Here is a 26280-nt window from a genome sequence, read left to right as displayed (position 1 = left end):
GATACATGTGCAAATTTGTGTGGACAGATGTTTTCAATTATTTTCCCACCTAGGAGTAGACTTGCTGTGTCAGCGTTTGCTAAATTGTTTTCCACAGGGTCTGCTCCGTTTTACATTCCTACCAGCAATGTATGAGGATTCCAATTTCTGCACATCCTGGTCAACACTTGTTATTATCTGTCTTTCTGATTAGCATGGCATTTCATTGTGAAGTGAAGTGGCACTTCATTGTGGTTTTGGTTTGCATTTCCCTGATGGCTGATGATGTTGATCCCCTTCTCAGGTACTTATTTGCGATTTGCATACTTTCTTTGGAGAAATGTCTATTTAGAGCCTTTACCCATTTCAAAGTTGAGTTGTCATTTTATTATTAAGCCTAAAAATTCTTTATATATCCTAGATATACGTCCATTGTCAGATATATGATTTGCAAAAGTTTCCCCCATTCTGTGGATTGTCTTTTCATTTTATTGCCCCCAGTTAAGACAGGGTCATTTGAAGCACAGAAGTTCTTAATTTTGATGATGTCCAGTTTATCTTTTTTTTTGCTTGTGCTTTTGATGGCACATCTAAGAAATCATTGCCTAGTCCCAGTTCACAAAGATTTACTCCCACGTATTCTAAAAAGTTTGGTAGTTTACTTCTTACATTTGAGACTTAAACCCAATTTGAGTTATCTTTTGTGTATGAGCAAAGTACGGGGCTTCCCAGGTGGCTCAGTGGTGAAGAATCCGGCTGCCAATGCAGGAGACTCAGGTTCGATCCTGGGGTCAGGAAGATTCCCTGGAGAAGGAAATGGCAACCCACTCCAGTATTCTTGCCTGGAAAATCCCATGGACAGAGGAGCCTGGCAGACTACAGTCAATGGGACTGCAAGGAGTTGCACATGACTTAATGACTAAGTATGCACAGGCAAAGTAGGGCTGTGATTTCTTTTTTCTTTTTTGCATATGAACATCCTAGTTGTACCATTTGTTGAAAAGACTGTTCTTTTCTCCCTGTAATTCTTTTGGCTTCGCTGTTGAAAAACAATTAACTGTAAATATGAGGATTTATTTCTGGACTCTCAATTCTATTCATGATCTGTGTCTATCTTGTGCCAGCACCACCCAGACACAATTACTGTTGCTTTGTGGTAAGTTTTGAAATCAGAGAGTGAATTCTCCAACTTCATTCTTTCTCAGGATGGCTTTAGACCCCTTAAGTTTACAGTTGTCATCTTTCTTGTCAGTCTTTTTGAAAACAGATCTTTATTTTAAACTTTACATCATTGCAAACACATTCCATGGCAATTATTTTCAAGTATTCTTGCTTTTTCCACCTACCTGTATATTATAACGCTCCCCAATATTATAAGCCTATTTACATATGATTGGCTACCTAATTTAGTTATTTTCCTATTGGACACTCATTTCTAAATTTTACTATTGCTGCTGTGACTGCTTCATTCCTAAGTTTCGGAGTACCTGGGTGAAAGTATATGGGAACGCTTTGTACACTTCTTGCAATTTTTCTGCATGAAATTATGTCCAAATAAAACGTCAGAAAAAAACTATCCCTTTGGCATTTAGTGAGGGGAAAGCATCTTTTTCCGAACTGCTCCAGTCCCTGCCCAGCTATCCGATGCTCGTCCATGAGTCCGGCCATCGTCCACCGGTCCAGCCCCCACTCACAGCTCACAGTCACTGCCCACTTATCCTCTGACCACTCTGTGCGGTGGGGACCGGGGTTGCTCCGGTGCGGGGAGCTGCGGAGCCTGGGAGTGCTCTCCTGGACACTTGGCGGTGGCGATCCGAGTGGTCCAGCATCCACCGAGCTGAAGCCCGCCCTACCTCTCACCCGCCCCAGGTGCAACGACGCCCCCGCTGCGCCCCCCCCCCCCACCCCCCCGCACCGCGCCTGTGCCCTCTGCTCGCCGAGACATTTCCCAGCCCTCCGCCCGCCCCACCCGGCTCCGCCTTCGTCTGGCCGGAGCCCCCAGACTTCTGGCCGCGCGTCCTCACGTGGACAGAAAGAAGGCACTGCTCCTCTAGAAAATGCCGGTCGCCTGACACCCCTCCCTCCGCCTCGCTCCTCCGCGCCTCGCCGTGTCCCTGCGCTCCGGGCAGGTGCGGGGCCAGGTCGCGCGGGGCCAGCCTGCCCACATTCTCCGCACCCTCGGTCGAATCCCCTCCGTCCTGCTTTGTCTTGCCCCCTTTCCCATCCGTGTTCTCTGTCCTGCGCCTCCTTCTCGGGCCTAAGCTCCGCCGGACCTCCTGCTCGGCGCTCGGGGTCCCCTCATCTCCGCCCCTTGCCGGGGCTTCGCGTCCCGCACCCCTTGCTGTCCGCCCGCAGCGCCTCCCCTGCGGAAATCGACAAAAAACCGCTGCCCCCGCCTACTTGAGCCTAAGTTACGGAGCAGGAGAGTAGCGGGAGAAGCCATAGATCTTAATAAACAGTGGGTCACGTGGTGCTTGGAAGCGGTACCTGCTGGGGGAAATCAGACACCGAGGAGGAAGGCCTGCGACTTGGGTCGGAAGGTCTGTCGGAGAAGGACTGGGAGCACGGATCTCGGATAGCCAGCGATCTGCCGGATCGCCACTGAGGGATCCTCCCTGCCCCCAGCAGAAGTCACTTTGGAGCCGGTGCCCCGGCTGCAAAGGGCCTGGGTGGGCGTCCTGGGTCCACTGGGCCGGACAGCTTCCGGGCGCGCCGCCTCCCGTCCGCCCGGAGCATCAGCCATGCGGGGCGGGGGAGGGGGCATCTCTGGACCGGTCCTAGCGGTGGCAGCCCCCAGGAGAAAACACGCGGAGGGTGTGCCGGCGGATGAAGCGTGGTGGTGGGCGGGGCGTTGTCAATATTTTCTTTTCAGTGGCGTTGCTGGGTGTCGATGAGGATGCCTGAGCGCCGGGTGGAAATGTTGGGAGCGGTGTCCTCCCGCGGAGCCGCTATCTCACCCAAGACTTTTGAGAGGATCATTACCGACCTGGACACGACCGGGATACGTCCAGCGGGACTGGCTGGATGAATGATCACCTGTGGCAGGACGTTGTGGTACGCTGTAAAATGGATGCGGGAAAGACCTTTATAATATATTAAGAAAAAATAGGGAATTCCCTGGCTGTCCAGTTGTTAGGACTCGGTGTGTCACTGCCGCTGCCCAGGTTTGACTCTCCGGAGGGAATTAAGGTCCCAGAAGTCAGAGGGAACGTCCAAGAAAAAAAAGAACTGAATGACCCCAAGTTTCTGAATATAAAAATATTTATTACAAACCTATCTCTAGGTGATGGAATTATTGGAGATATTTGTAATATTTTTTCTTAATCAATATTTTCTTATTTATTTCATGACCATGAATGACATTATTTTTAGCTTGAAAGAAAGACCAATGCAAGTTATTTTTAAAAAGAAAGTGTACCGTCATCCTATGTATTTTTTAAAATTTTATTGTTTATTTATTTATGGCTGTGCTGGGTCTTTGTGACTGCCAGCGGTTTTCTCTAGTTGCAGCCGGCGGGGGCTACTTTTCATTGCTTTGCTGGGGCCTCTACTTTTGGTGGCCTCTCTTGCTCCAGACAGGACTTCCCTGGTGGCTCAGACAGTAAAGCGTCTGCCTACAACGCGGGAGACCTGGGTTCAATCCCTGGGTCGGGGAGATCTTATGGAGAAGGAAATGGCAACCCACTCCAGTATTCTTGCCTGGAAAATCCCATGGATGGAGGACCCTGGTAGGCTACTACAGTCCATGGAATGGCAAAGAGTTGGACACGACTGAGCGAATTCACTTCACTCACTTGCTCCAGAGCACCGGCTCTAGGGCCCTCTGCCTTCAGTAATAGCAGATCATGGGGGCAACAGTTGTGGCTCCCGAGCTCTAGAGCACAGGCTCAGTAGTTGTGGCCCACGGGCTTAGTTGCTCTGAGGCATGTGGGATCTTCCTAGATCAGGGCTCAAACCTGTGTCTCCTGCATTAGCAGGCAGATTCTTTACCACTGAGCTACTGGCTGGGCAGGCCAGTCCTCTGTCTCTCAAACCCAGTTCCCTGAAAGAGACCGCCATCGCTGAGCCCTTTTCAGCCCCCTTCCAGCATCTCCCCTCTCCCTCCCTTTCCTCTACCCTGGGGTACGGGGTAGGGAGTTGTCTGTGGGGTGGCTTCCTGACTGTTCTCTCAGCTCCCACTTTGGATGCCCCCACCGCACCTCGCATCCGTTCTCCTCCTGGGTGTTCAGTGAGTTTTGTAAAACCACGCTGACTAGGTTCCCCCTCTGGGAGAATCCTTCCCCACCTCCCTCTACCTTCCATGAACCTGGACTTACCTGTGGCCTCTAGGCCCCTGGGCTCTGGGCCACTAGCCTCTGTCCATCCTGCCTGCCCCATGGCCTTCCTGTCCTTCTCTCTCTGGCTCCAAGTCTTGCCTCTCCCAAGCATGCCGTCCTTACCCTTCAGCTCCCTTCACAGGGCTTCCCCAGGGCCCTGTCATATGCTGAGGAGCTGTTGGCCTTTTCTCTGGCAGCCCTTAGCCCCAGTTCTCATGGACTTGTCGCAGGAAGTTCCGTGCTTCCTGTCTAGCTCTGGGAGCCTGGGCTGTGATCTGTTGACCACTGGGTCCTGTGTATCCTGCTCTGGGAAGACATAAGGTTCTCCAAAGGTGGGACTTCCTGGTAGTCCAGCAGTTAAGACTCTGCACATCCAATGTAGCCGACCTGGGTTCGATCCTTGGTCAGGGAACTAGATCCCATGTGCCACAGCTAATGATCCCACATGGGGCACAGCAGATCCCGTGTGCCCCAACCAAGACCTGCTGCAACCAAATAAATATGAATTTAAATGAATGTAAGACAGAATAAAATATACAATGTTGGTCTGGGTGTGTTAAAGAAAGAAGTCAAGGGGGAAGAAAGCAGCAGGAGGGAGAGGGCAGGTGAATCTAGGTGGTGCTCTCTGCATGCTTGTACAACTTCTATGGGAGTTTCCAAATGTTTCAAAATTTAAAAAATAAGAAAACCTCCACATCCAGCTTGTGGGTTCCCATCCTGGCAATGGCTTCCTGCCCCGCAGTCCTGACCACTTTCCAGGCAGGGCGACTTGGGCCCCCGGAGGGAGGTACCCCCTTGCTGCTCCCCCACGCAGCCTCCAGGGACCAGTGAGTCAACCAGGCCCCCTCACTGGGGCCCCGAGTGCCACTCCCAGCCTTGCCTGGCAGTTGCAGAAGGGGTCAATTGTGCCACAGCACAGTTCAAGGGAGTGGATGCCCGCTGGGACCCTGTCCAGGCCAGGACTGCCTGGAGACCAGGCTGAGGGGCAGGGGTCAGCTCCTCTCCCCACCACCTCTTCTCCAGGGCAGCTCCACCATCGAACGGTCCCCCCCAGCCCCCCAGCACCCTCAGAACCAGCCCACCACGGGGATGACTCAGACCTCAGGAAAGGAGAACCAGGGTGGGGGATGGGAATCTATTTAAATATAGAATCCAGACAAAAGAACTTTCCAAGTTATGGGTACAGAACGTAAATGTTACAGACAACCTCGCTGTAAAAATAACAGCAGAATGGAGAGTTGGGCAAGGAAGATGCCACGTAACTCACTTTTCCCAAGAGGGAGTCAACAGATAACAGATTAAATTTGGAAAATGTTGCTTGAAAACAGAAGTCCTCTAAACTCTGCCTTAAAAAAAAATAATCCATTTCGCTTTGCTCAAAGGCAGTTTCCAAATGATGAGGAGCACGTGGGCTGAAGCGTCTTGAAGATGTCAGTCGCTCAGTCATGACCCCATGGACTGTCGCCCGCCAGGCTCCTCTGTCCATGGAATTCTCCAGGCAAGAACACTGGAGTGGGTTGCCATTTCTTTCTCCAGGCTGACACCTTTTCTCAGGGAACCCCGACTTCTGGTTGAAGGAGGGCAACAGCAGGCCAGCACTACAGAGACCTGGAGGCGGGGTGCTCAGGCTCCCAAGAATCTACCTCGGCCCCCACACCACCCAGAGGAAACACAATGGGGCACCATACACTGCTGTTGGGGTGCCCCCTCAGACTGCAGGCCCACCTCCTCCTCAGCAGAGCCTGGGGCTGCCATGAACGTCAGGGCCCCTGTGCAGGGGGGCTGTCAGTCCTGTGCGGCTCCCTGGAGGAGGCAGCCTTTCTGAGGGTCCAGGAGAAAGGAGCGGGCTGAGGCCTCCTGTGGACTGGCTCTGGAGGGAGAGCCAGGGACAGGCAGGATCCACTTCCCAGGGGTTCTGGGCTGGAGACCAAAGGCGGCAGAAAGAGGAGGCCTCCGAGTCTCCACCTCATCTCTGGATCAGAGGCTGGATGTCGATGCTGAAGAGGCCCAGGGGTGTGAGGCCCTGGGGCATGGAGGCCCTTGCAGAGCCCTCCGGGTTCTGAGATGGTCCAGGCCAGGAAGGGCGAGGTAAGTGCTAGAAGGGAGGCCCTGGGGTGGGGGCTGGGAGGAGGGGGACGGTGAGCGGGGAGGGGGACGGGGGGCGGTGGTGGTTGGAGCTGGGGTCTCAAAGGATCCCGAATCATGGAATTGTAAAAGCCTATCTATGATGGGACCTAGTGTACAGCATCTTTTATTCTCTTAAAAAAATTTTTTTTTTTTTGCTACAAAAGTAAATTATGCTTGATCAAGGGGGAAAAAATTACAGTGCTGAAAGTGAAAACCAGTCAGGGGCTGGGCCCCAGGAGAAGCCCAGTGGAACATGTAGAAGCCGCAGCCAAGATCACTGACCCGGGCAGGACGCACCCTCGGTTGTCAGGGCTACGGGGCCGCCCTGGGCTCGACGGGGACCGAGGTGGACTCCTCCCCGTCCACTGAGGGGCTGGAGGCAGAAGGGCCTGCTAAGCTTCCGTCTTCTTTTCCATCTGGAAGAGAAGGGGATGGGTCAGGCTGTTGTCAAAGGAACAAGGGGTGGAAGGGTGGGGGGCAAACCTGGGGGTCCCAGCTGCCAGGGGAGGGGTGCGGAGCTATTGGCTGACTTAGAGAAGTAACTGCTGACTCCGGACATGCTCGCAAAGGCCACTGGCCGGGGGACACAGAGGTTGTTTCCAGAAGACTTCAGGCCAATTCTGGGCTGAGCACCAGGAAGCCGCTGCTACCCCTGCTGCCTGGCCAGGGGCGGGAAGCGTTGCGGACAGGTCTGGAGGTAAAGGTGGAGGGGCAGGCCGAGGGTGCCCATGAGCGCCTGCCCAGGGGCGCCTGGGGGCCTGCGTGTAGCCCCTGTTCCACGCCCCATCTCTGCGTCCGAGGAAGGTAGATTTGTCCTAATTCTCACAAAGGCTCCCTATGGGTTGAGGCCTACTTGGCTCCAGAGCCCAGGATGATCTGAGAAGTGAGCAGAGGTCTCAGCTGGTGTGGAGGGAGCCCCGGGATGGCCTGTCCCACCCAGCCCAGCTGGAGAAACGGGCTCTGAGCCAGATGCTCCCCACCCCCATCCTTTGCAGCGACCGACTGATGACCTCAGGGCGGTGACTTTGCTCCTCTGAGCCCTGCCTCCCCACAGGTCACCAGGAAGGACCCTCTCCCCCCACAGAGGCAGGTGGACATGGAACAGGCCAGCGGAAGGGCTCAAGGTGAGCCGGGCCCCATGCAGAGGGGCCTCTGGGCTCCGGGTTCCCTGACTCCCTGAGGATGGCCCCGTCTAGCAGGCGATGGAGTCTGAGGGGTCCCTTAGGTTCCCTGAGAACTCTAGGCTGGTGGCTGGGGATGCCCCCATCTCATGAAAAAGACACATGAATATGTAAATGTAGAAATAGGAGACAAATAGGCCCAGGAACACAGACACACAAGGACCCACACAAAGTTACCCTTCTAGGCAAATACACATGTAAACAGACAGAACCTTAGACACACACACACACACACACATGCACGTGTGCATGGAGGCCTACAGACACGCAGAGATTCACACCGAGATGTGTTTAGACAGACACACAATGCCCACAGCACATGCACCCTCTCCAGGCCAGCCAAGCCTGGCGGTCCCCCTGACTTCGGCCCTAAGAAGGCCCTGCTCCTGTACTGCGTGCTGGGCCCAGGCCTCACCTGTGTCCAGCTTGCTGCGTTTCTGTTCAGGCTCCTGGGGGGCGGCCTCGATGGCCCGCTGAGCCTCAGGATGGATCTTCAGGAGGGCTTTGGCGAGGGTGGCAGGGCCAGGCACCCCCAGGGACATGATGCAGTGCACGCCTTTGCGCTTGGCCCCTTCCACTTTGGCACTGTCCTTGGAGGCCGTCAGCAGGACCAGTTTGGAGAACTTCCTGGGTTTCTTGGGGGCTGCGGGGACAACATCTGTGCCCGGCTCAGGGGGTTCAGGGGTGGGCTCCTGGCCGGCCTTTACACTCTCGCCCTCCTGCTCGCTGGACTCGGGCAGGGGCATTCTGGGATGGGCGGCCGGGCCCCCAGGCCACGCTCAGGTCTCAGTAGGATTTGTCCTCCACCTCCCTGCAAGGAACCTGGCAGTCCAGGGGCTCTGTCCTAAGGGAGGAGACAAAATCCCATCAGCGGGGACATCCCTGGCAGTCCAGTGGATAAGACTCTGGGCTTCTAATGCAGGAGACATACGTTTGATCCCTGGTTGGGGAACTAAGATCTCACATGGGAAAAAAAAATCCCATCAGTGGAGGGGCCCTTGGGCCAGGGTTCAAGAGGAATCTGGGCTGGAGGATAGGGCAGGTGGGGCTGCCCTGGGCCCCCCACGCCCGCTCCCACCTTGGGGAAGGACCTGAATGGAGCTGGAGAACCCGGGCCAGCATGTCTGCTGTCTTGGCAGCCTTGGGACCATCACCTCCCCCAGCCAAACCTCACTCCCCAACTGTAAAATGGGCCAGAAACAGGGCTCTCCAGGGGCTGTTGGGATGACCAAGGTACTGACAGCTGTGAGTTACTAGGAATCCAGGCCCACAGGTGCTGAGCTCGGGGTCGAGTGCTTCCACGGGTTTGTCCCATTTAACCTTCACTCCATGTTATGGAAGTTGTTCTCATCGCCCCAGGTTACAGATGAGACCACGGAGGCACACGGCCATGGAGCATAGCTGCGGGTCCGGTCGAGCTGGCCCAGGGCCCGCCCCGCATTGCGCCTGGGCTACCTGGTCCAGGATGACGGGAGCCGGTCTCCCTGAGCAACGGGCGTCGGGGAAAAGCACTTGGGGGATGTGAGCTCAGGTCACCGACCCTCCCAGAAAGTCTGCTGCCCTTCACCCCGACACTCTGTCTGTGTCACCAGGAGTGGGGGCTGGGCCCCCAGGGCACTCTGCAGGCCCCAGAGGGGAGCCTGGCCCTGGGAGGCCGGACTCTGGATTCACAAATAGATCCAGTCCCCATCCCAGGCCAGAGGCCCGGGCCCCCAGGGCTAGGAGATGCCAGGGCCCCACGAGGGCAGCGACTTCTGTCTGAGCTGGTGCTGGTGCTGCCCCAGCTGAGTGGGGACAAGGCTGTGGAGGTGTCCAGAGGAGCTGTGGTCACTGAGGGTTCCCTGGCTGCTGGTCTGGAGAAGCACAAAAGATGGCTGACAGGGGCAGGGTTGGCCTGGAGACCCGGGCCCTGGGGCATCAGTGTGGGGGTGTCTGTTGGGGGTTACTGGGTAGTGGGCAGATGGTGAGGGTCTTTCTCAGTTTAGCCCAGAAACAAGGCTGTCACCTTGGCAGACATCTCATGTACCCTGTCCAGAAACCAGGGGGCAGTGAAGCCTGTACTCTTACCTGCCCCCCTGGACCTGCTTTTCCAACCTGGCTTTGAACTGTTTCTTTGAGTTTGCAGTCCATACGGTTGCAAAGAGTCGGACACGACTGAGCAACTGAACAACAAACTCATATGGCTTGAAGGGTCCATGCCCCTCACTTCATAGTCTTCCAAGACCCCATCACCCATGACAGGAGCCTGAAGTGCAAGATCAATGTGTGGTTGGGGTGTCTTGCCCCCGACAAGTTCCCCTGACAATTAGACATGAGAGCAGAAACCTCCCACTGTGACAGGGAGGACTCCAGGGGGGTTGTCCTCAGGTCTATGCTGCCTGGTAGCAAGTCCCCTGACCACTGGCACCCCTAGGATTATGTCTTATTATCTCTCCTGTCCCTGGTCCAGCTTCTGGATGAGCCAACCCCTGCCCCTCCCATGTGGTCCTTCCCAGCTCTGCCCACCCTGCCCCACAGGGTGGGCAATATGGTGGTATCCGGGGTCTGGGGGAACACAGGGTCCAGCAGAAAAGATGCTGTCAGTGCCTCCCTGGGCAGGAAAGGGTTATGGTGGGAAGCCCCGCCCCCAGGCCCCTGATTGGCCCTGGGGCACATCCCTGGCCTAGCCCAAACCTTTGTGGTCCAGGGATGAAACTCCAGGTGGTTGCACCCCTTCCTCACACCATATCCAAAAAATTAACTCTAAATGACCACAGGCTTAAACATGAGAGCTAGTGATAAAACTCTTAAAAAAAAGAGTTGGATTAGGCAAAGAACTAAATGTACAGACAACCAAAGAAGAAATATGTAAATTGGACATAATCAAGATTTAAAACTTTTGTGAGTCAAAGAGACTCACAATCAAGAAAGTTAAAAGACAATCCATAGGATAGGAGAACATTTTTGCAGATCATGTATCTGATAAAGGGTTTTCCTGGTGGTTCAGTGGTGAGGAACACACCTGCCAATGCAGGAGACCCGGGTTTGATCCCTGGGTCGGGAAGATCCCCTGGAGAAGGGAACAGCAACCCACTCCAGTATTCTTGCCTGGGATTTCCCGTAGACAGAGGAGTCTGGCATATAGTCCATGGGGCCGCAAAAGAGTCGGACACAACCTAGTGACTAAAACAACAACATATCTGATAAACGACCTGCATCTGGAATTTATAAAGAACACTTACAAGTCAGTAATGAAAAGATAAATAACTCAACTTTAAAATGGGCAAAGAATCTGAAAAGGCCTTTCTCCAAAGAAAATATACAAGTGGCCAGTAAACACATGAGATGTTCAACATCATTAGTCGTGAGGGGAACGTGGATCATGAGATACTATTTCACACTATTAGGATGGATCTAATAAAACAAAGCAAAAAACAGACAATAACAAGTGATAGTGAGGTTGAGAAGAAAATAGAGCCTTGATACACTGCTGGTGGAGCTGTATATAGGCGCAGCCAGTTTGGAAAACAATCTGGCAATTTCTCAAAAGGTTAAACATAAAATTACCATATAACCCAGCAATTCTACTCCTAGTTGTTTCTCCAAGAGAAATGGAAACTGATGTCCACATAAAAACTTGTACATAGAATGCTTGCAGCAGCATTATTCATAGACACCAAAAAGTGAAACAGCCCAAATATCCATCGACAGGTAAATGAATAAACAGAATGTGATGTGTCCACACAATGGAATATTATTTGATAATTTGACAAATTCCTGCCACACATGAATAAGCCTTGGAAACATTAGCTGAGTGAAAAAAAGGCCTGTCATCAAAGATCGCAAATTATACATTCCATTTCTATAAAATGATCTGAAGTCTCTAGAAAATTGATACAGTAGAAAAATCCATAGGGACAGAAGGTAAATTTGTGCTTTTCTAGGGTTGTGGTTGGGAGGGATGGGGGCCAGAAGAGTTAATACTAGCATGGGGGTTTCTGGAATGATGAAAAATTTCCAAAACTGATGGTGGTGAAGGCTGTAGAACTTGGTGAATTTACTAGAAGCCACTGAATTGTACATTGTGAGTGAACTCACAGTATGTAAACTATCTCAATAAAACGCATGTATTAAGAAAAGGGAAATTAAGTCTATGACCAGTGGTTTTCCAACTTCACAATACCTAAGAATCTTCCAGAATTCTTGTTTAAAATGCCCAATCCTGGACTCCTCCAACCCCAGACTTCTTTCTCAGTGTGTCTGGAGAGGGCCCTGAGAATCTACCTTTTTTTTAAACCAGTACTCTATTTGATTCTGATACTTTGTGAAACATGGCTGATGTCATGGGTCCTCAGCTTAGGACGTTTCTAATCTCTCGTTCATAGTTGAACTGTTCTTCGGCCACTCCATAATCATTGTCCCATGTGCTTCTTGGAGGGCTGTGATGGGGCTGCTGGTGAGGTGATGGGTTCACTTAGGCATCAGGTACAATCCTCACAGGGAGATTTTCAAAGCAGCAGTAAGATCCAAAAAGGGTCAAGAATTGCTACTTGATAGTGTACAGGGAACGGTTTCCCCAAAGTGGGGATTTCATGTAATGACATCTCCTTTCCCCTAATCACCATGGCTTAGAATCACCAAAGGTAGTCTTAGAGTTAGCTTTACTCCTTCTTACCGGCTGTATTCCGCCCCTAGACCTGTCTATGCTAAGCCCAAATGGCCCCCGCTCCCCAGCTCTCTCCTCCCGCGTCATGATCACCCCTCCTGACCAAGCCCCTGAGTGCCTCCCCTGTCCCAACATCTCAGACCACCAACCGCCAGCCCTGTGAGCATCGCTAGAGCCACAAGGATGGGACGGGACAGGGGCTGGGTGCAGGGCGGGGGCGGTACTGGGTGGGGCGGACGCGGTCAGGGATAGACAACCCAGAGTGGGGTTCCCTGATTTGGGGTGTGAGGGCTCAGTCCTGGGGTCGGGATGGTTGGGGGCAAGGCGGAACGAGGAGAAAGGAGCTTGAATCGCGGATGAAGGACAAGGAGGTAGCCTGAGTGCCGGGAGGCAGAGGTGGGGAGCACCCCGCCCACCCCAGCATCAGTAGCCCTTGGGGACCCCCAGGAGAGCCCGGCAGGGACCTGAGACCCTCCCCGATCCGCTGGGGCCCGTCCTCACCGGGCACCGGCCGGGCGGCGACGGCAGAGGGGCCCTCTCTCTCCGGAGGCCGAGCAGCGGCGGGTCCCTCGGCCTCGGTGTCTGGGGGCCCCCGCCTAGGTTTGGGCAGTCACCTCAGGCTGGGGTCAAGGAACGAGCATGCGCAGTAGGGTTTGTGAGGTGCCAGTTCCTTGGGCCAGAGTGGTTTCTCCGGGTCTTCCCCGCGCGGGGCGGAGCTGGCGGTCTGACCAATCGGCGCGCGGGGGCGGGACCATGCGGGTACTGGGTGGGGCTCTCCCAGGACTGGAGGGTGGGTTTAACTGAGACCGTGAGACCTCCCCCAGTGTTTGACATCGGCCCGAAGCGGAGGAAGCCTGAGCATCTGTTTAAGGGCCTCGATCGTCCTCTTCGTTCTTCTGAGCGAACAGAAAGAACTTCCTTTATGTTCATCAAAGCCACTGATTCCTCTCTGCCCCCAGCATCCCTGAGGGCACAGCATCTTTGGCATTGATTGGATTCTCGGTCCAACACTCTCCATTGGTCTCTTCCTCGCTACTGGTACCCCCAAACCCCCACAGGTCCAGTACTTATCTTTTAGTCCGTCTATCGCCCATAGGTCCAGCCCCCACTCATAGCGCACAGTCACTGCCCACTCATTCTCTGACCACCCTGTGTGGCGGGGACCGGGATTGCTCTGGTGCGGGCAGCTGCGAGGCCTGGGAGTGCTCTCCTGGACACTTGGCGGGTGGCGATCCGAGTGGTCCAGCATCCTCCGAGCTGAGGCCGGCCCTGCCTCTCACCCGCCCTAGGTGCAACGACGCCCCTGTTCCCCTCCCGCACCGCGCCTGCGCCCTCTGTTCGCCTCAACCCTTCCCAGTCCTCCACTTGCCGCCCCCACCCCGGCCCTTAGCCCTGCTGGAGCCCCCAGTCTTCTGGCTGCGTGTCCTCACGTGGACAGAATGAAGACACTATTCCTCTAGAAAATGCCACTCCCCTGACACCCCTGCCCTCCGTCTCCCTCCTCTTCCTCTAAGGCTGCTTCTGGGCTCCCTGGGCAGGGCAGGTCCAGGTCCCTTAGGGGCCTGCCCGCCCGGGATGTCAGGCATTTCCTAAGTCCTCTGCATCTTCTCCATCCTGTGTCCTTCAGCTCACGCACATTCTCCTGTATCCTCCTCAGGTCCAAACATCAGCAGAACCTGTGTCTGCCTCCCAACGACTCCCAGCTTCCTCCTCGCCCCTGCCTCCCCATCTGCAGATTCCTATCCCCACCCTTGGTTCAGGTTCAGCAGCCAGACTTCCAACACCCTCCAATCCTTTCTCCAGGGGTCACGTCATTTCCTGGGTATTTTCTAGGTTCGTTCATTCAAAAGCCTTAGTAAGTTTATTTTCCATTATCTATTAATAGTCCACTGACTTATTTAACTTATATGCAGAGTACATCATGAGAAACGCTGGGCTGGAAGAAACACAAGCTGGAATCAAGATTGCCGGGAGAAATATCAATAACCTCAGATATGCAGATGACACCAGCCTTATGGCAGAAAGTGAAGAAGAACTAAAGAGCCTCTTGAAAGTGAAAGAGGAGAGTGAAAAAGTTGGCTTAAAGCTCAACATTCAGAAAACGAAGATCATGGCATCCAGTCCTATCACTTCATGGGAAATAGATGGGGAAACAGTGGAAACAATGTCAGACTTTATTTTGGGGGGCTCCAAAATCACTGCAGATGGTGACTGCAGCCATGAAATGAAAAGATGCTTACTCCTTGGAAGAAAAGTTATGACCAACCTAGATAGCATATTCAAAAGCAGAGACATTACTTTGCAGACTAAGGTCCGTCTAGTCAAGGCTATGGTTTTTTCCTGTGGTCATGTATGGATGTGAGAGTTGGACTGTGAAGAAGGCTGGGCGCTGAAGAATTGATGCTTTTGAACTGTGGTGTTGGAGAAGTCTCTTGAGAGTCCCTTGGACTGCAAGGAGATCCAACCAGTCCATTCTGAAGGAGATCAACCCTGGGATTTCTTTGGAAGGAATGATGCTAAAGCTGAAGCTCCAGTACTTTGGCCACCTCATGCGAAGAGCTGACTCAGTGGAAAAGACTCTGATGCTGGGAGGGATTGGGGGCAGGAGGAGAAGGGGACGACCTGGGATGAGATGGCTGGATGGCATCACGGACTCGATGGACGTGAGCCTGAGTGAACTCCGGGAGATGGTGATGAACAGGGAGGCCTGGCGTGCTGCAATTCATGGGGTCGCAAAGAGTTGGACACGACTGAGGGACTGAACTGAACTGAACTAGCAACTTCATCTTAACACGATCATCTTAAGGACTTAAAGGCAAAGTTCTTATTTCTAAACGAGGTCACATTCAGAAGCACTGGGGATTAGGACTTGAACTTCTTCGTGTGGGGAGTGGGGACACAATTCAATTCACAGCATTTGCTTTGACTTGTTTCTAATGGTTTGATAATTTCTCCCTTTCCGCACGATTCTCTCATGTTTTGCAATTTATTTATTTTTATAATATATTGCCAAATTGTTTCAAAACCCTGATAATACTTAGGGGCCTGTCTATAATTTTAATTGATTGAAAATTGAATTTCTCATTACCCCTAATAAATAGTTTTTTTCGGCTTGTGGGATCTTAATTCCCTGACCACAGATCAAGTCCATGTTCCCTGCAGTAGAAGCTGGGAATCTTAAGCACTGGACCACCAGGGAAATCCCCTGGGATTTATGTATTCAACAAATACATGTCTAATAGTGACTAATATGTATTTCCAAAGGGAAAATTTTATTCTGTGTCAACTGTACTTCAAGGACATTGCTTTTGTAAAAAGTAAGTGTTGTGAAAGGAAGAGAGAAGGGAGGGAGGAAAGAAAGAGGAAGGAGAGGAAGAGGGGCCTGCAATTGGCATTGAGCTTGATGTCGGAGGACTCTGGAGTGAAGGATATCACCTGTGTTCTTCAGATAGCCAGCCATCTGCCGGGTCATCAGAGATCCTTCCTGGATGAATCACCACCCTCCCCCAACCCCTGCAGAAGACAAGTTAGAGCCGGTGCCCAGGCCTCAAAGGACCCGGGTGGGCCCCCGAAGTCGGCTGGCTCAGATGGCACCCCCAGGCGCCCCTTCCTTGCCACCAGGAGCATCAGCTGCAGAGTGTCCACGGGTGGGAAACGTGGGTCTACTCTCCATGGGACAGCATGGGACCCCCATGGGACCTCCCCTGGGACAAGCACAGTGGTCGCGTACACAGAAGGGCTGTTTGGTTTCTCTGGTCTCCCGTTCCCCCCACCCCATTACTGAATAATTAGACCTCCTGTTTATCCTCTGACATAGTTGTTCCAGGGCCAGTTTCAGTCTTTGGCCTACCTAGGTGACCCGGATTTAGCCTCAGGCTTTTTGACGTATTTATAACAGTCAAACAAATATGACGTGACTCAGATGTCCATTCACTGATATGTGGATAAATAAATGCTGGCTATCCCTCAAAGCAGCGTTACTCAGCCATGTGCTGTGTCTGTGCTAAGTCGCTTCAGGGGTGTCCGACTCTTTGTGACCCTATGGACTTGTAGTCTGCCGCGCTCCTCTGTCTGTGGAATTCTCCAGGCAACAATACTGGAGTGGGTTGCCATTTCCCTCTCCAGGGGATCTTCCCAACCCAGGGATGGAACCCGGGTCTCCCGCATTTCGTGCAGTCTTTACTGTCTGAGCCACCATAATAAGGGACCAAATACAGATAGCTGTACACCGTGGACGAACCTGGGAGACCTCACCGCTGGGTGAAAGAAGCCAGACAGTAAATGACAAATACAGCGTGTTCCATTTATGTGAAACGCAGAGAAAAGGCAAATCCATAGACACAGAAAGTAGACTAGTAACGGCGGGGGCTGAGAGATCTGGGGGGAACACGAGGAGTGACCGCTGAAAGGGGACTGGGTTTCTTTGGGGGTTATGACGGCATTCTGTAATTAGATAATGGTGACGGTTGTAAATATACTATTAATAAAAGCCACAAAGCTGTATACTCTAAAATGGTGAATACTGGGAATTCCCTGTTGGTCTAGTGGTTAGGCGGAGAAGGCAATGGCACCCCACTCCAGTACTCTTGCCTGGAAAATCCCATGGATGGAAGAGCCTGGTAGGCTGCAGTCCATGGGGTCGCTAAGAATCGGACACGACTGAGCGACTTCCCTTTCACTTTTCACTTTCATGCATTGGAGAAGGAAATGGCAACCCAATCCAGTGTTCTTGCCCAGAGAATCCTGGGGACGGGGGAGTCTGGTGGGCTTCCGTCTATGGGGTCGCACAGAGTCAGACATGACTGAAGCAACTTAGCAGCAGCAGCAGCTAGTGGTTAGGATTCAGGGCTTTCACAGCCCTGCAGGGGTGTGGTGGCAGGAGGGGAATTCCACCCCTGGTGGGGGAACTGAAATCCTGCAAGCTGTGTGGCCAAAAATTTTTTGTTTAAATAAAAAATGGTGAATATTATGGCATGTGAATTAAATCTCAGTTAAAAAAGAAAAGAAAAAAAAAAAAAAACCCAGAGAATTCCCTGTGGTGTTTAGGAGTTCATGATTCCATTGCAGGGGGCACAGGTTTGATTGATCTCTGTTCGGGGAACTAGGATCCCGCACGCTGCCACATGGCACAGCAGATAAAAAGAAAAAGAAAAGAAAAAATAATAAATGTGGGAGTTTTGGATTAGCAGATGCAAATTATTATATGCAAGCTGGATAAACAACAAGGTCCTGCTGTATAGCACAGGCAACTATATTCAATATCCTGTAATAAATCATAACAGGAAAGAATATGAAAAAGAGTATATATATGTGTGTATAAGGGAATCACTTTGCTGTACAACAGCAGGAATTAACACTGCATTGCAAATCAACTCTATGTCAGTAAAATCAATCAAAGCATAGTTGTCATAAAAATCTCAGCTGTTGTCCACAGTAAATCGGAAAACAGGCAGGTGTGATAAATCCCACATATCTGGTGTGAGAATTGTTGGTGTGTGACTGTGAGCGCAGGAGAGGAAAAGCAGGGTGCTTTTTCCTTGTCAGGGCTTCAGAGCACAGAGGCCCCAAAGGGCTCCCCATGGGCTGAGAGGTGACCCGGGCCAGGCAGCCCTGGAGCCTGGTTGGGGTGGGGATGGTTCAGGGCTGCTCAGGTTAGAGCTGGGCCTCCAAGGACCCTGAATCCTGGGATTCAGAGACCAGTTCTGTAACAGAGTCAGGCACATTCGATGAATTTATTTTTTTACCCACAAGTTAATTTTGCTCAAACCCCAAAGATAAAATGTTGCTTCAAAGAATTCCTGACCCCAGGAAAGTGGACTCTCCAGTCTGCAGGGAGCTGGGAGAGAATTCCTTTCAATACATTTTAGGGTTCTTGTTCATTTTTACCTGCAAGAGAAGCAGGTGGGGTCAGGCAGGGCCCAGAACTGACCACAGGAGGACAAAGGTGGCCAGTTGGGTGGGGCCACTAGGGCTACAGGCCAATGGAGGGAGTCCCACCACCTTCTTCCCGCCGCACCTGTGCCTCCCCCAAACCACACTCAGACCTCCCTCTTACTCACACACTCCCCATCCCTACCTGCGGTCAACCTAGGACTTCTGAGGGCACGGTCTTTCAGTGCTCCTCTTCCAGGCGTAAACGGCTATCCCAGCGAGCACCACTAGCGCAGCAGGCCACACCGCAGGCCCTATGACCATCAAACCCACAGACATAGAACCTTTTGCCTATAAGGGGGGAATGAGGTCAGGTGACCTGAGTGATACCAGGGTGACCCCACAGGATGGAGACAGTGAGGGGATTGTGGGGCTCGGGGTCCCAGACTGACGGGAGAAGGTGCAGGAACCAGAGAAAAGACAGGGCCGCTCAACGAGATGGCCCCATCCCTGCCCCCCCACCCCCAGCTGAGCAGAAAGAATAAGCTGTAAGGCAGATGCCGGCCTTGCCCCTCCCTCTGCAGTAACAATCCAGTAATTTCAGGGCAGCGACTTGGCCCTCATGGAGACGGCACCCTCTGCCTCCTGGACTGGTGGGAGGAAACAACTGCCCACAGGGTGGGGGGCACCTGGGACAGGACTGCCTGGGGGGAGCCCTTCTGGGTGAGCCAGGCATGGGCTCTAGGGTCTGGGGCGAGGGGGGCACTCTCGCTCCTCAAGCCAGACCCAGGCTCCCAGCAGGGGGTGGGGGCTGAGGGGTCCCTCAGGTCCCCTGAACCTCCTGGTCTGTCGCTGGGGATGTGCTGGGGTCTCAGTCCAAGGGAAGCAGTCCCTCCACCCTCACCCCCAGGTCCCTGGAGACTTTATCTGTTCTGGAAACAACCAGGGTCTTGCTCTTGTGCCGGTAGCTGTTGGCTGGGCCTGGTCAGGTCCGGCTGGTTTTGAGGGGTGGACTTGTCTCTCACCATGAAGAAGATTATCCCGTTTTTCACGTCTGTCATCTTCTCAAGGTATCAGAGTTCACCCCTGTAGGGGGACACCTGTCATCTTCCTTCCCACACACTCTGACTCCCCCAAGGTCCCCCGGCTCCTCCCGCAGAGACTGAGGCCCCTCCCCAAACCCTTCTGGAGGGGTCGCCCAGACAAGAGACAAGTGCCACTTGCCTGGAGCTGACCTTGGGGGGATGGGGGTCCGCTGGAAGGTGACTGGGGTGTAGGCTGGGCCACCCCAGGGATTGCTGGGTCTGGAGAAAGGAGCATCTAGTTCCCCTCCCCCCGACTTCCTGCCCAACTGCCCCCACCCCGAGCCTGTTCAAAGGTACCCCCACGTGTTGGTGGATCAGCAATCCCACTCGGGTCCCCAGTCTGGCACCCCCTCACCTTTTGAAGGAAGCCGAGCTCTCTCCTCTCTGACTCTCAGCTCTAACTAGGCCAGATCAGCAAATGGACTTGGTACTGCTATTTCCTTTCTCCTCCCTCCCACGCCCCGCACCGCACCACCACAGCTTCTCAGAAAAGCAGTAGCTTCCCGGAAAGCACGGTTCCGAGATCATGCATGCGTAGTTGCTCAGTTGTGGCCGACTCTTTGTGACCCCTATGGGCGGTAGCCTGCCAGGCTCCTCTGTCCATGGGATTCTACAGGCAAGAATACCGGAGTGGATTGCCGCGCCCCGCTCCAGAGGCTTTTCTCAACCCAGAGATCAAACCTGCGTCTCTCACATCTCCTGTATTGGCAGGCGGGTTTTTTACCACTACCGCCACTGGGAAGCAATGGTTTGTTCTCTTTCGTCTGCTCTGCAACAAAAGCTTTTAAAGGTACCAGCTGTGAGACAACTCAGGGCTCCACGGGTGCAGATGAGGGGGAGAGGGGGTGCCCAGCACTTGGGCGGGCTTCCCACGCAGCTGGTAAAGGAGGCTTGGAGAGGCTGTAGGCCGCAGACTGCAGAAAATGGAGCCAAAGACCCCAGAACTTGGAGCTCTCTGGAGAGGAGGCTGAGCTCGTGCGTAAACACAGCTGCAAGTCCGGCCGCTGAGTCCAGTCCCTCCCCACTCAGTAGCCTCCAGCTCCTACTGATCAGAATCCCTGTAGCCAATAGGTTTGGCAGCAGACATTTACTCTGGGAGGTCCCAGCCAGGAGCCTTCAGTCCTGGGAGACTTCCTGGAGGAGGTGACAATTGGTCTTGGGAGGGCAGTGACTTGAGGAGGGCTGTGTCCTGGGGAGGGCTAGCTAGCAGGAGGAAGCCTGAGGCTTTCTGGGGACAGGTCCTGCAGGGCAAAGCCCGGAGTCTCTGACACATACAAAACACCCCTCATCTTACCATCCACCACCCACCACCCATGTATCATCTACTTTCCTATGTTGGCAGAGAATACAGACTGCCTGATGCATGTGCCTTGACAACCGGGAGAACAGAGTTGCTCTTTTAATGCAAGGTTTTTTCACTGTTACTTTAAGTAATATCCTATAGATGGACATTTAGGTTTATCTCATTTTTTTCATATTATGAATTTGTGCCAATACTATGCATGCATGGATGTCTCCTTCTGACCTTCAGCTGGCATCATGCTCTGTGGCCTCTCCAGGGAGCGGCTCCCACCAACGCTCCGAGGGCTCTGCGGTGTGGGGTACCAGCTGAGGGAGTGCCACTTTATATTTTTGTAAAATACGATTACATTTTTATTAAGAACGTTTGCATTTTTATAAAATATTTATATTTTAATAAAATACATTTATATTTTATAACATGCTTATTTTATAAAATGTTTACATTTTTATGAAATATGCTTATACTTTTAAGTGATAGGATTTTGATTGGTTGGTCTTTTATAAAATATAAAATATTTATATAAAATGTTTGTATTTTAATGAAATTATGTTTATATTTTATGAAATACATTTGTAATTTTTAAGTGATGGGATTTTGATTGGTTGGTCTTTTATTTTCAGTGTTTAGGGGTTTTTTTCCCCTCAGTTTTTTTTTTTAAGATTAAAAAAGTGTCATACTTCATTTGAATTTTCATGAAGCCTCAACTGCTAAGAAATAAAGGTAGTGCTCTAAAAAAGCTCTAGAAACCCGCAAGTTGCAGAGAACATCCACCCGGAGAAGAAAGGGGTGGGGAGCACAGTACATCCTGGTATGTGGCTTACCTGTATGCGTGAGCTTCCCAGGGTTGCTGTAACAAATTGCCACAACGTGGCTCAAACAACAGGAATTTGTCTCCTGCAGTCTGGAGGCCAGAAGTCCTAACTTGAGGCATTGCAGTCTCCCACCCTTCCAGAGGCCCTGGGGGAGGAGTCTCCCAGCCCTCCCAGCACCTGGTGGCTGCTGGCATCCCTTGGTTTGTGTTTGCATCCCTCTTATCTCTGCCTCCATCTTCCTACAGCCTTCTCTCCTGTGCATCCGTCTCCTCTCTCAACTCATGGTGATTTTGTCTGGAGATCCTTCACTAGTTACCTCTGCCAAGCCCCTGGCTCTAAACAAAATCACATTCTGAGGTTCAGATGAACACGAAGTTTGGAGGGGCCACTAGTCAACACGTTACACTGTAGGATACAAATTACATTTCAAGGAAAAATTAAGAAATCTTTCTGGGGACTTCCCTGGTGGCTCAGGGGTAAAGAATCTGCCTACCATTGCTTGAGACGCGGGTTTGATCCCTGATCCGGGAAGATCCCACACGCGGTGGAGCAACTGAGCCCAAGCGGCAAAACTGCTGAGCCTGTGCTCTAGAGCCCAGGAGCGGCAACAAGAGAAGCCACTGCAATGAGAAGCCAGGGCACTGCAACTAGTGAGTAGCCCCTACTCGCTGCAGCCAGGAAAAAACCTGAGCAGCAACGAAGACCTAGCATGGACCAAAATAAATAAATAAATACAATTTTTTAATTAAAAAAAACAATCTTTTACGAGGTTTCATGAAGATTGAAGGGGAAGCCCAGAGGCTGGGAGCCTGGAGAGGAGACTGTCTGTAGAGTCCAGAAATGAAAACACTTGTCCCCACGGTAACCTGCATACTAATGTTGACAGCAGCACTATTCACAATAGCCACAAGGTAGAAACAACTCAAAAGTCCATCAGTGAATGCATGGGTAAACAAAATGGGATATATATACATTCAACGGGGCATTATTGTCATAAAAAATGCTGACACGTGCTACAACATAAACCTTAGAAACATTATGCTAAGTACAATAAGATGGGTTCGAAAGGACAGATAGACTCCACCCTGTGAGTGCTGGGGCGCACACAGCAGGCCTAACATACTTTCCCAGCTTTAAGAATGCAGAAACAGCCTGCATCAGCAACAGAGACGTCAGTGGTTTAATGAACGGGGGGGATCTTAACACATCTGAGCCTTTCCTAGTGGCTCAGACAGTAAAGAATCTTAATGCAGGAGACCTGGGTTTGATCCCTGGGTTAGGAAGGAAATGGCTACCCACTTCAGTATACTTTCCTGGAAAATTCCATGGATGAGGAGCCTGGCAGGCTATACAGTCCATGGGGTTGCTAAGAATTGGACACAAGTGAGCAACTTTCACTTACATGTCTGAGCAAGGTCCTGGGGCAACCACCTCACCATGTGGGGTTGACACTGGGCAGGATAAAGTGGCAGCCTTGGCTCCCTGGCACACTTCCTAGTGCCCCTTTAATAGGAACAGTCACTAGCTGGGTCCTGGGGGCAAGTACGTAAGAAGGTCAGTCTTGAGCTTAAGATGCAAGTGAAGCAGGCATGCACAGGGCATGCGCAGGCAGCAAGAGAACAGCCCTCCTGAGGGGCCCGATCGAGCGATGAGGAACCTAGAGCTGATGCAGGAAAGGGTCCCCTTCTAGGGCCCGACAGTGGGCTGTTGTCTAACACTCAGAAACGAATTGTCTGAGGAGACACACATGCTGACAAAGCTAGAGACTTTACTGAGGAGGGGTACCTGGGCAGAGAGCCGCAGGGTAAGAGAACTCAGGGGTCTCAAGGTCAGCAGTCTCGGGGTTTATGGTGATGGGGTTAGTTTCTGGCCAGTCCTTCTGACTCAGGGTGCTTCTTGGTGGCCAGCGCGGTGCTCAGCCAAGGTGGATTCCAGGAAGAAGGATTCTGGGGGACACGTGGACTGGTGTCTCCTTTTGACTTTTCGTTAGTTCTTTTGTTTGGCGGTGGCTTGTTAGTTTCATGTTCCTTATTAGGATCTCCTGTTGTAGAATAACTGATGCCAATGGTAACTGTGGTGCCTGGCCAGGATGGACAGTTTCAGTCAGAATAGGCAAATTCACAGAGAGAAAAATAGTTTACCAAGGGCTAGGGGGTAGGAAAGTGAAAGAGAGCAAAAAAGTTGGCTTAAAGCTCAACATTCAGAAAATGAAGATCATGGCAGCCGGTCCCATCACTTCATGGGAAATACATGGGGAAACAGTGGAAACAGTGTCAGACTTTATTTTTTGGGGGGCTCCAAAATCACTGCAGATGGTGATTGCAGCCATGAAATTAAAAGACGCTTACTCCTTGGAAGAAAAGTTATGACCAACCTAGATAGTATATTGAAAAGCAGAGATAATACTTTGCCAACAAAGGTCCATCTAGTCAAGCCTATGGTTTTTCCATGGTCATGTGTGGATGTGAGAGTTGGACTGTGAAGAAAGCTGAGCGCCAAAGAATTGATGCTTTTGAACTGTGGTGTTGGAGAAGTCTCTTAAGAGTCCCTTGGACTGCAAGGAGATCCAACCAGTCCATCTTAAAGATTAGTCCTGGATGTTCACTGGAAGGACTGATGCTGAAGCTGAAACTCCAGTACTTTGGGCACCTCATGCGAAGAGTTGACTCATTGGAAAAGACCCTGATGCTGGGAGGGATTGGGGGCAGGACGAGAAGGGGACGACAGAGGATGAGATGGCTGGGTGGCATCACCGACTCGATGGACATGAGTTTGGGTGAACTCTGGGAGTTGGTGATGGACAAGGAGGCCTGGCGTACTGTGATTCATGGGGTCACAAAGAGTTGGACATGACTGAGCGACTGAACTGAACTGAGAGGGTAGGAAGTAGTTATTGTTTAACAAGTACAGAGTTGGGGGATGAAAAAGTTCTGGAAATGGATAGTGGTGATGGTCGCACAACACCATGAATGTATTTAATGCCACAGAATTGTACATTCAGAAATTAGTTTAAATGGTAAAATTTATATTCATGTGCACTTTACCACACACAAAACAACTACACTGTAGTAACACTCCTGACCTATGAGGTTAGCCAAAATGGAAAAGCACTGCAAGGTAGTCCATTGGTAAAGCAGTGGGAAACAGGCCCTCTCATATTCTGCCAGTGGGAATGCAAACTGGTACAACCCTTACGGAGAGGGATCAGTCCTTACTAACAAAACTACATTTGTCTTTACCTTTTGCCCTAGCAATCCAACTTCTAGGAATTTCCCTTGAAGATACTGTTGCAACGCTATAGTCTTGTAGCCTAATAGGCTCCTCTGTCCATCGGATTTTCCAGGCAACAATACTGGAGGGTGAAAAAAAAAAAAAAAAGGAACACTGAAGGGATCGCCATTTCCTCCTCCAGGGGATCTTCCAGATCGGAATCGAACCCCGGTCTCCTGCATTACAGGCAGATTCTTTACCACTGACCCATCTGGGAAGCCTACCTTGAAGATATACACCCCAACAAATATGAAAATATGTATGCCCCTGGTTACTCATTGCAGCATGGTTTGTGATCACAAAACACTGGAAACAATTTAGGTGCTCATATATAAAAGAGTGGGGCTTCCCTGGTGGCTCAGATAGTAAAGAATCCGCCTGCGATGCAGACCTGGGTTTGACCCCTGGGTTGGGAAGATCCCCTGAAGAAGGGAATGGCTATCTATTTCAGTTTTCTTGCCTAGAGAATTTCATGGACAGAGGAGCACGGTGGGCTATAGTCCACAGGGTTGAAAAGAGTTGGACATCACTGAACAACAAACACTTTTACACCTTTTCACTTTCACAAACTAGAAATTTCATGAGAAAATTGGTCCACTCCTTCTTAACTAAATGACCTGAATCAGATCAGTGTTGGCAGTAATGAAGCTACTGGGCAGAACGTGTCTCTTCCTACTGTACACTGAGAACATGTAACACTTCCCTGGTCTTCCTGCCAAAAATGTGTAACCTGCATTTTAAAACTATGATGAAACATCAGACATACCCACATTGAGGGACCTTCTACAAAATAAATGGCTTGTACTTTTCAAAGATGGTAACGCCACGAATTACAAAGAATCTGCAACCCTTCTGGATTAAGATGTCTAAGAACACAACATTTATGATTTTGAATTTTCTTTTGCTATTCAGGATATTATCAGAACAATGGATAACACCTCTATATAAAGTTTGTGGATTATTTCAATGTTACTTTATTTTGAAAACTGTACTGTGGATATGTAGGTTTCCCAGGTTGCACAGTGGTAAAGAATCCACCTGCTAATGCAGGAGATGCGGGTTTGATCCCTGGGTTGGGGAGATCCCCCTGGAGTAGGAAATGGCAATCTGCTCCAGTATTCTTGCCTGGGAAATTCCATAGACAGAGGAGCCTGGTGGACTACGGTCCATGGGGTTGCAAAGAGTTGGACACAACTGAACAACAGAGCACATAGACTGTGGATATGTAAATAAACTCGTAGTTCTCATAATTCATCCCTTTCTCATAGGAATAGGACGTTCTCACAAGCATTAAATGCAGTGATTCACATACAGAACTTAGCACGAAATATTCAGTAAATACAGGTGAAACTATTCACCTCAGATTGGGACTTGAACCCATGTGCTGGGGTTTGAACCCAGCCAAAACCCTGCTTGGGACTCTAACCCACAGCTTTCCAACTGAGATTACACACCTGGTTTCAGGACCTAATGAAGCTCAGATTCTTGGTGTCTCATGGCAAAAAGAACTCAGTAGATCAGGATGGCGGGGCGGGGGTGCAAACGTGCACCTGTGGCTGGTCCCTGTCGTGTGGCAGGGGCTACCACATTGTTGTGAAGTGATTGTCCTCCAATTAAATCAATAAACTAAAAAAAAAATCTCAGCGAGAGATAGTGATATGTAAAAGTTAATTTATTTAGAGAGAAACTCA

General features: G+C 51.2%; 1 protein-coding gene and 1 long non-coding RNA gene across 3 annotated transcripts; both read right to left on the bottom strand.

The window, feature by feature from the left end:
* On the bottom strand, positions 6519 to 12921 carry FLYWCH2 (FLYWCH family member 2). Of its 2 annotated transcripts, none has more exons than XM_018040153.1 (3): positions 12750 to 12921; positions 8019 to 8447; positions 6519 to 6838 (listed from the first exon to the last, which is right to left on the bottom strand). In XM_018040153.1, the coding sequence occupies exons 2-3, from the start codon at positions 8347 to 8349 to the stop codon at positions 6735 to 6737; spliced, it is 435 nt and encodes a 144-aa protein (XP_017895642.1). In that variant the 5' UTR covers positions 8350 to 8447; positions 12750 to 12921; the 3' UTR covers positions 6519 to 6734. The 2 variants fall into 2 exon arrangements, with proteins under 2 accessions (XP_017895642.1, XP_017895643.1); XM_018040154.1 differs by lacking the exon at positions 12750 to 12921 and adding an exon at positions 10605 to 10646.
* Positions 17959 to 19727, bottom strand: LOC102186545. Its single transcript, XR_311067.3, has 4 exons — positions 19560 to 19727; positions 19145 to 19205; positions 18325 to 18470; positions 17959 to 18134 (listed from the first exon to the last, which is right to left on the bottom strand). It is a non-coding gene; the product is annotated as an uncharacterized LOC102186545 (long non-coding RNA).

Source organism: Capra hircus, chromosome 25, assembly GCF_001704415.2.
Source record: "Capra hircus breed San Clemente chromosome 25, ASM170441v1, whole genome shotgun sequence".
Classification (NCBI taxonomy): domain Eukaryota; kingdom Metazoa; phylum Chordata; class Mammalia; order Artiodactyla; family Bovidae; genus Capra; species Capra hircus.
This window is presented reverse-complemented; position numbering and strand designations above follow the sequence as displayed.

Coding starts and splice junctions, on each gene's coding strand:
- FLYWCH2 (XM_018040153.1), bottom strand. CDS start 8,349: ATGCCCCTGCCCGAGTCCAGCGAGCAGGAGGGCGAGAGTGTAAAGGCC. Junction 6,839..8,018: donor ACGCAGCAAGCTGGACACAG/GTGAGGCCTGGG, acceptor CTTCTCTTCCAG/ATGGAAAAGAAGACGGAAGC.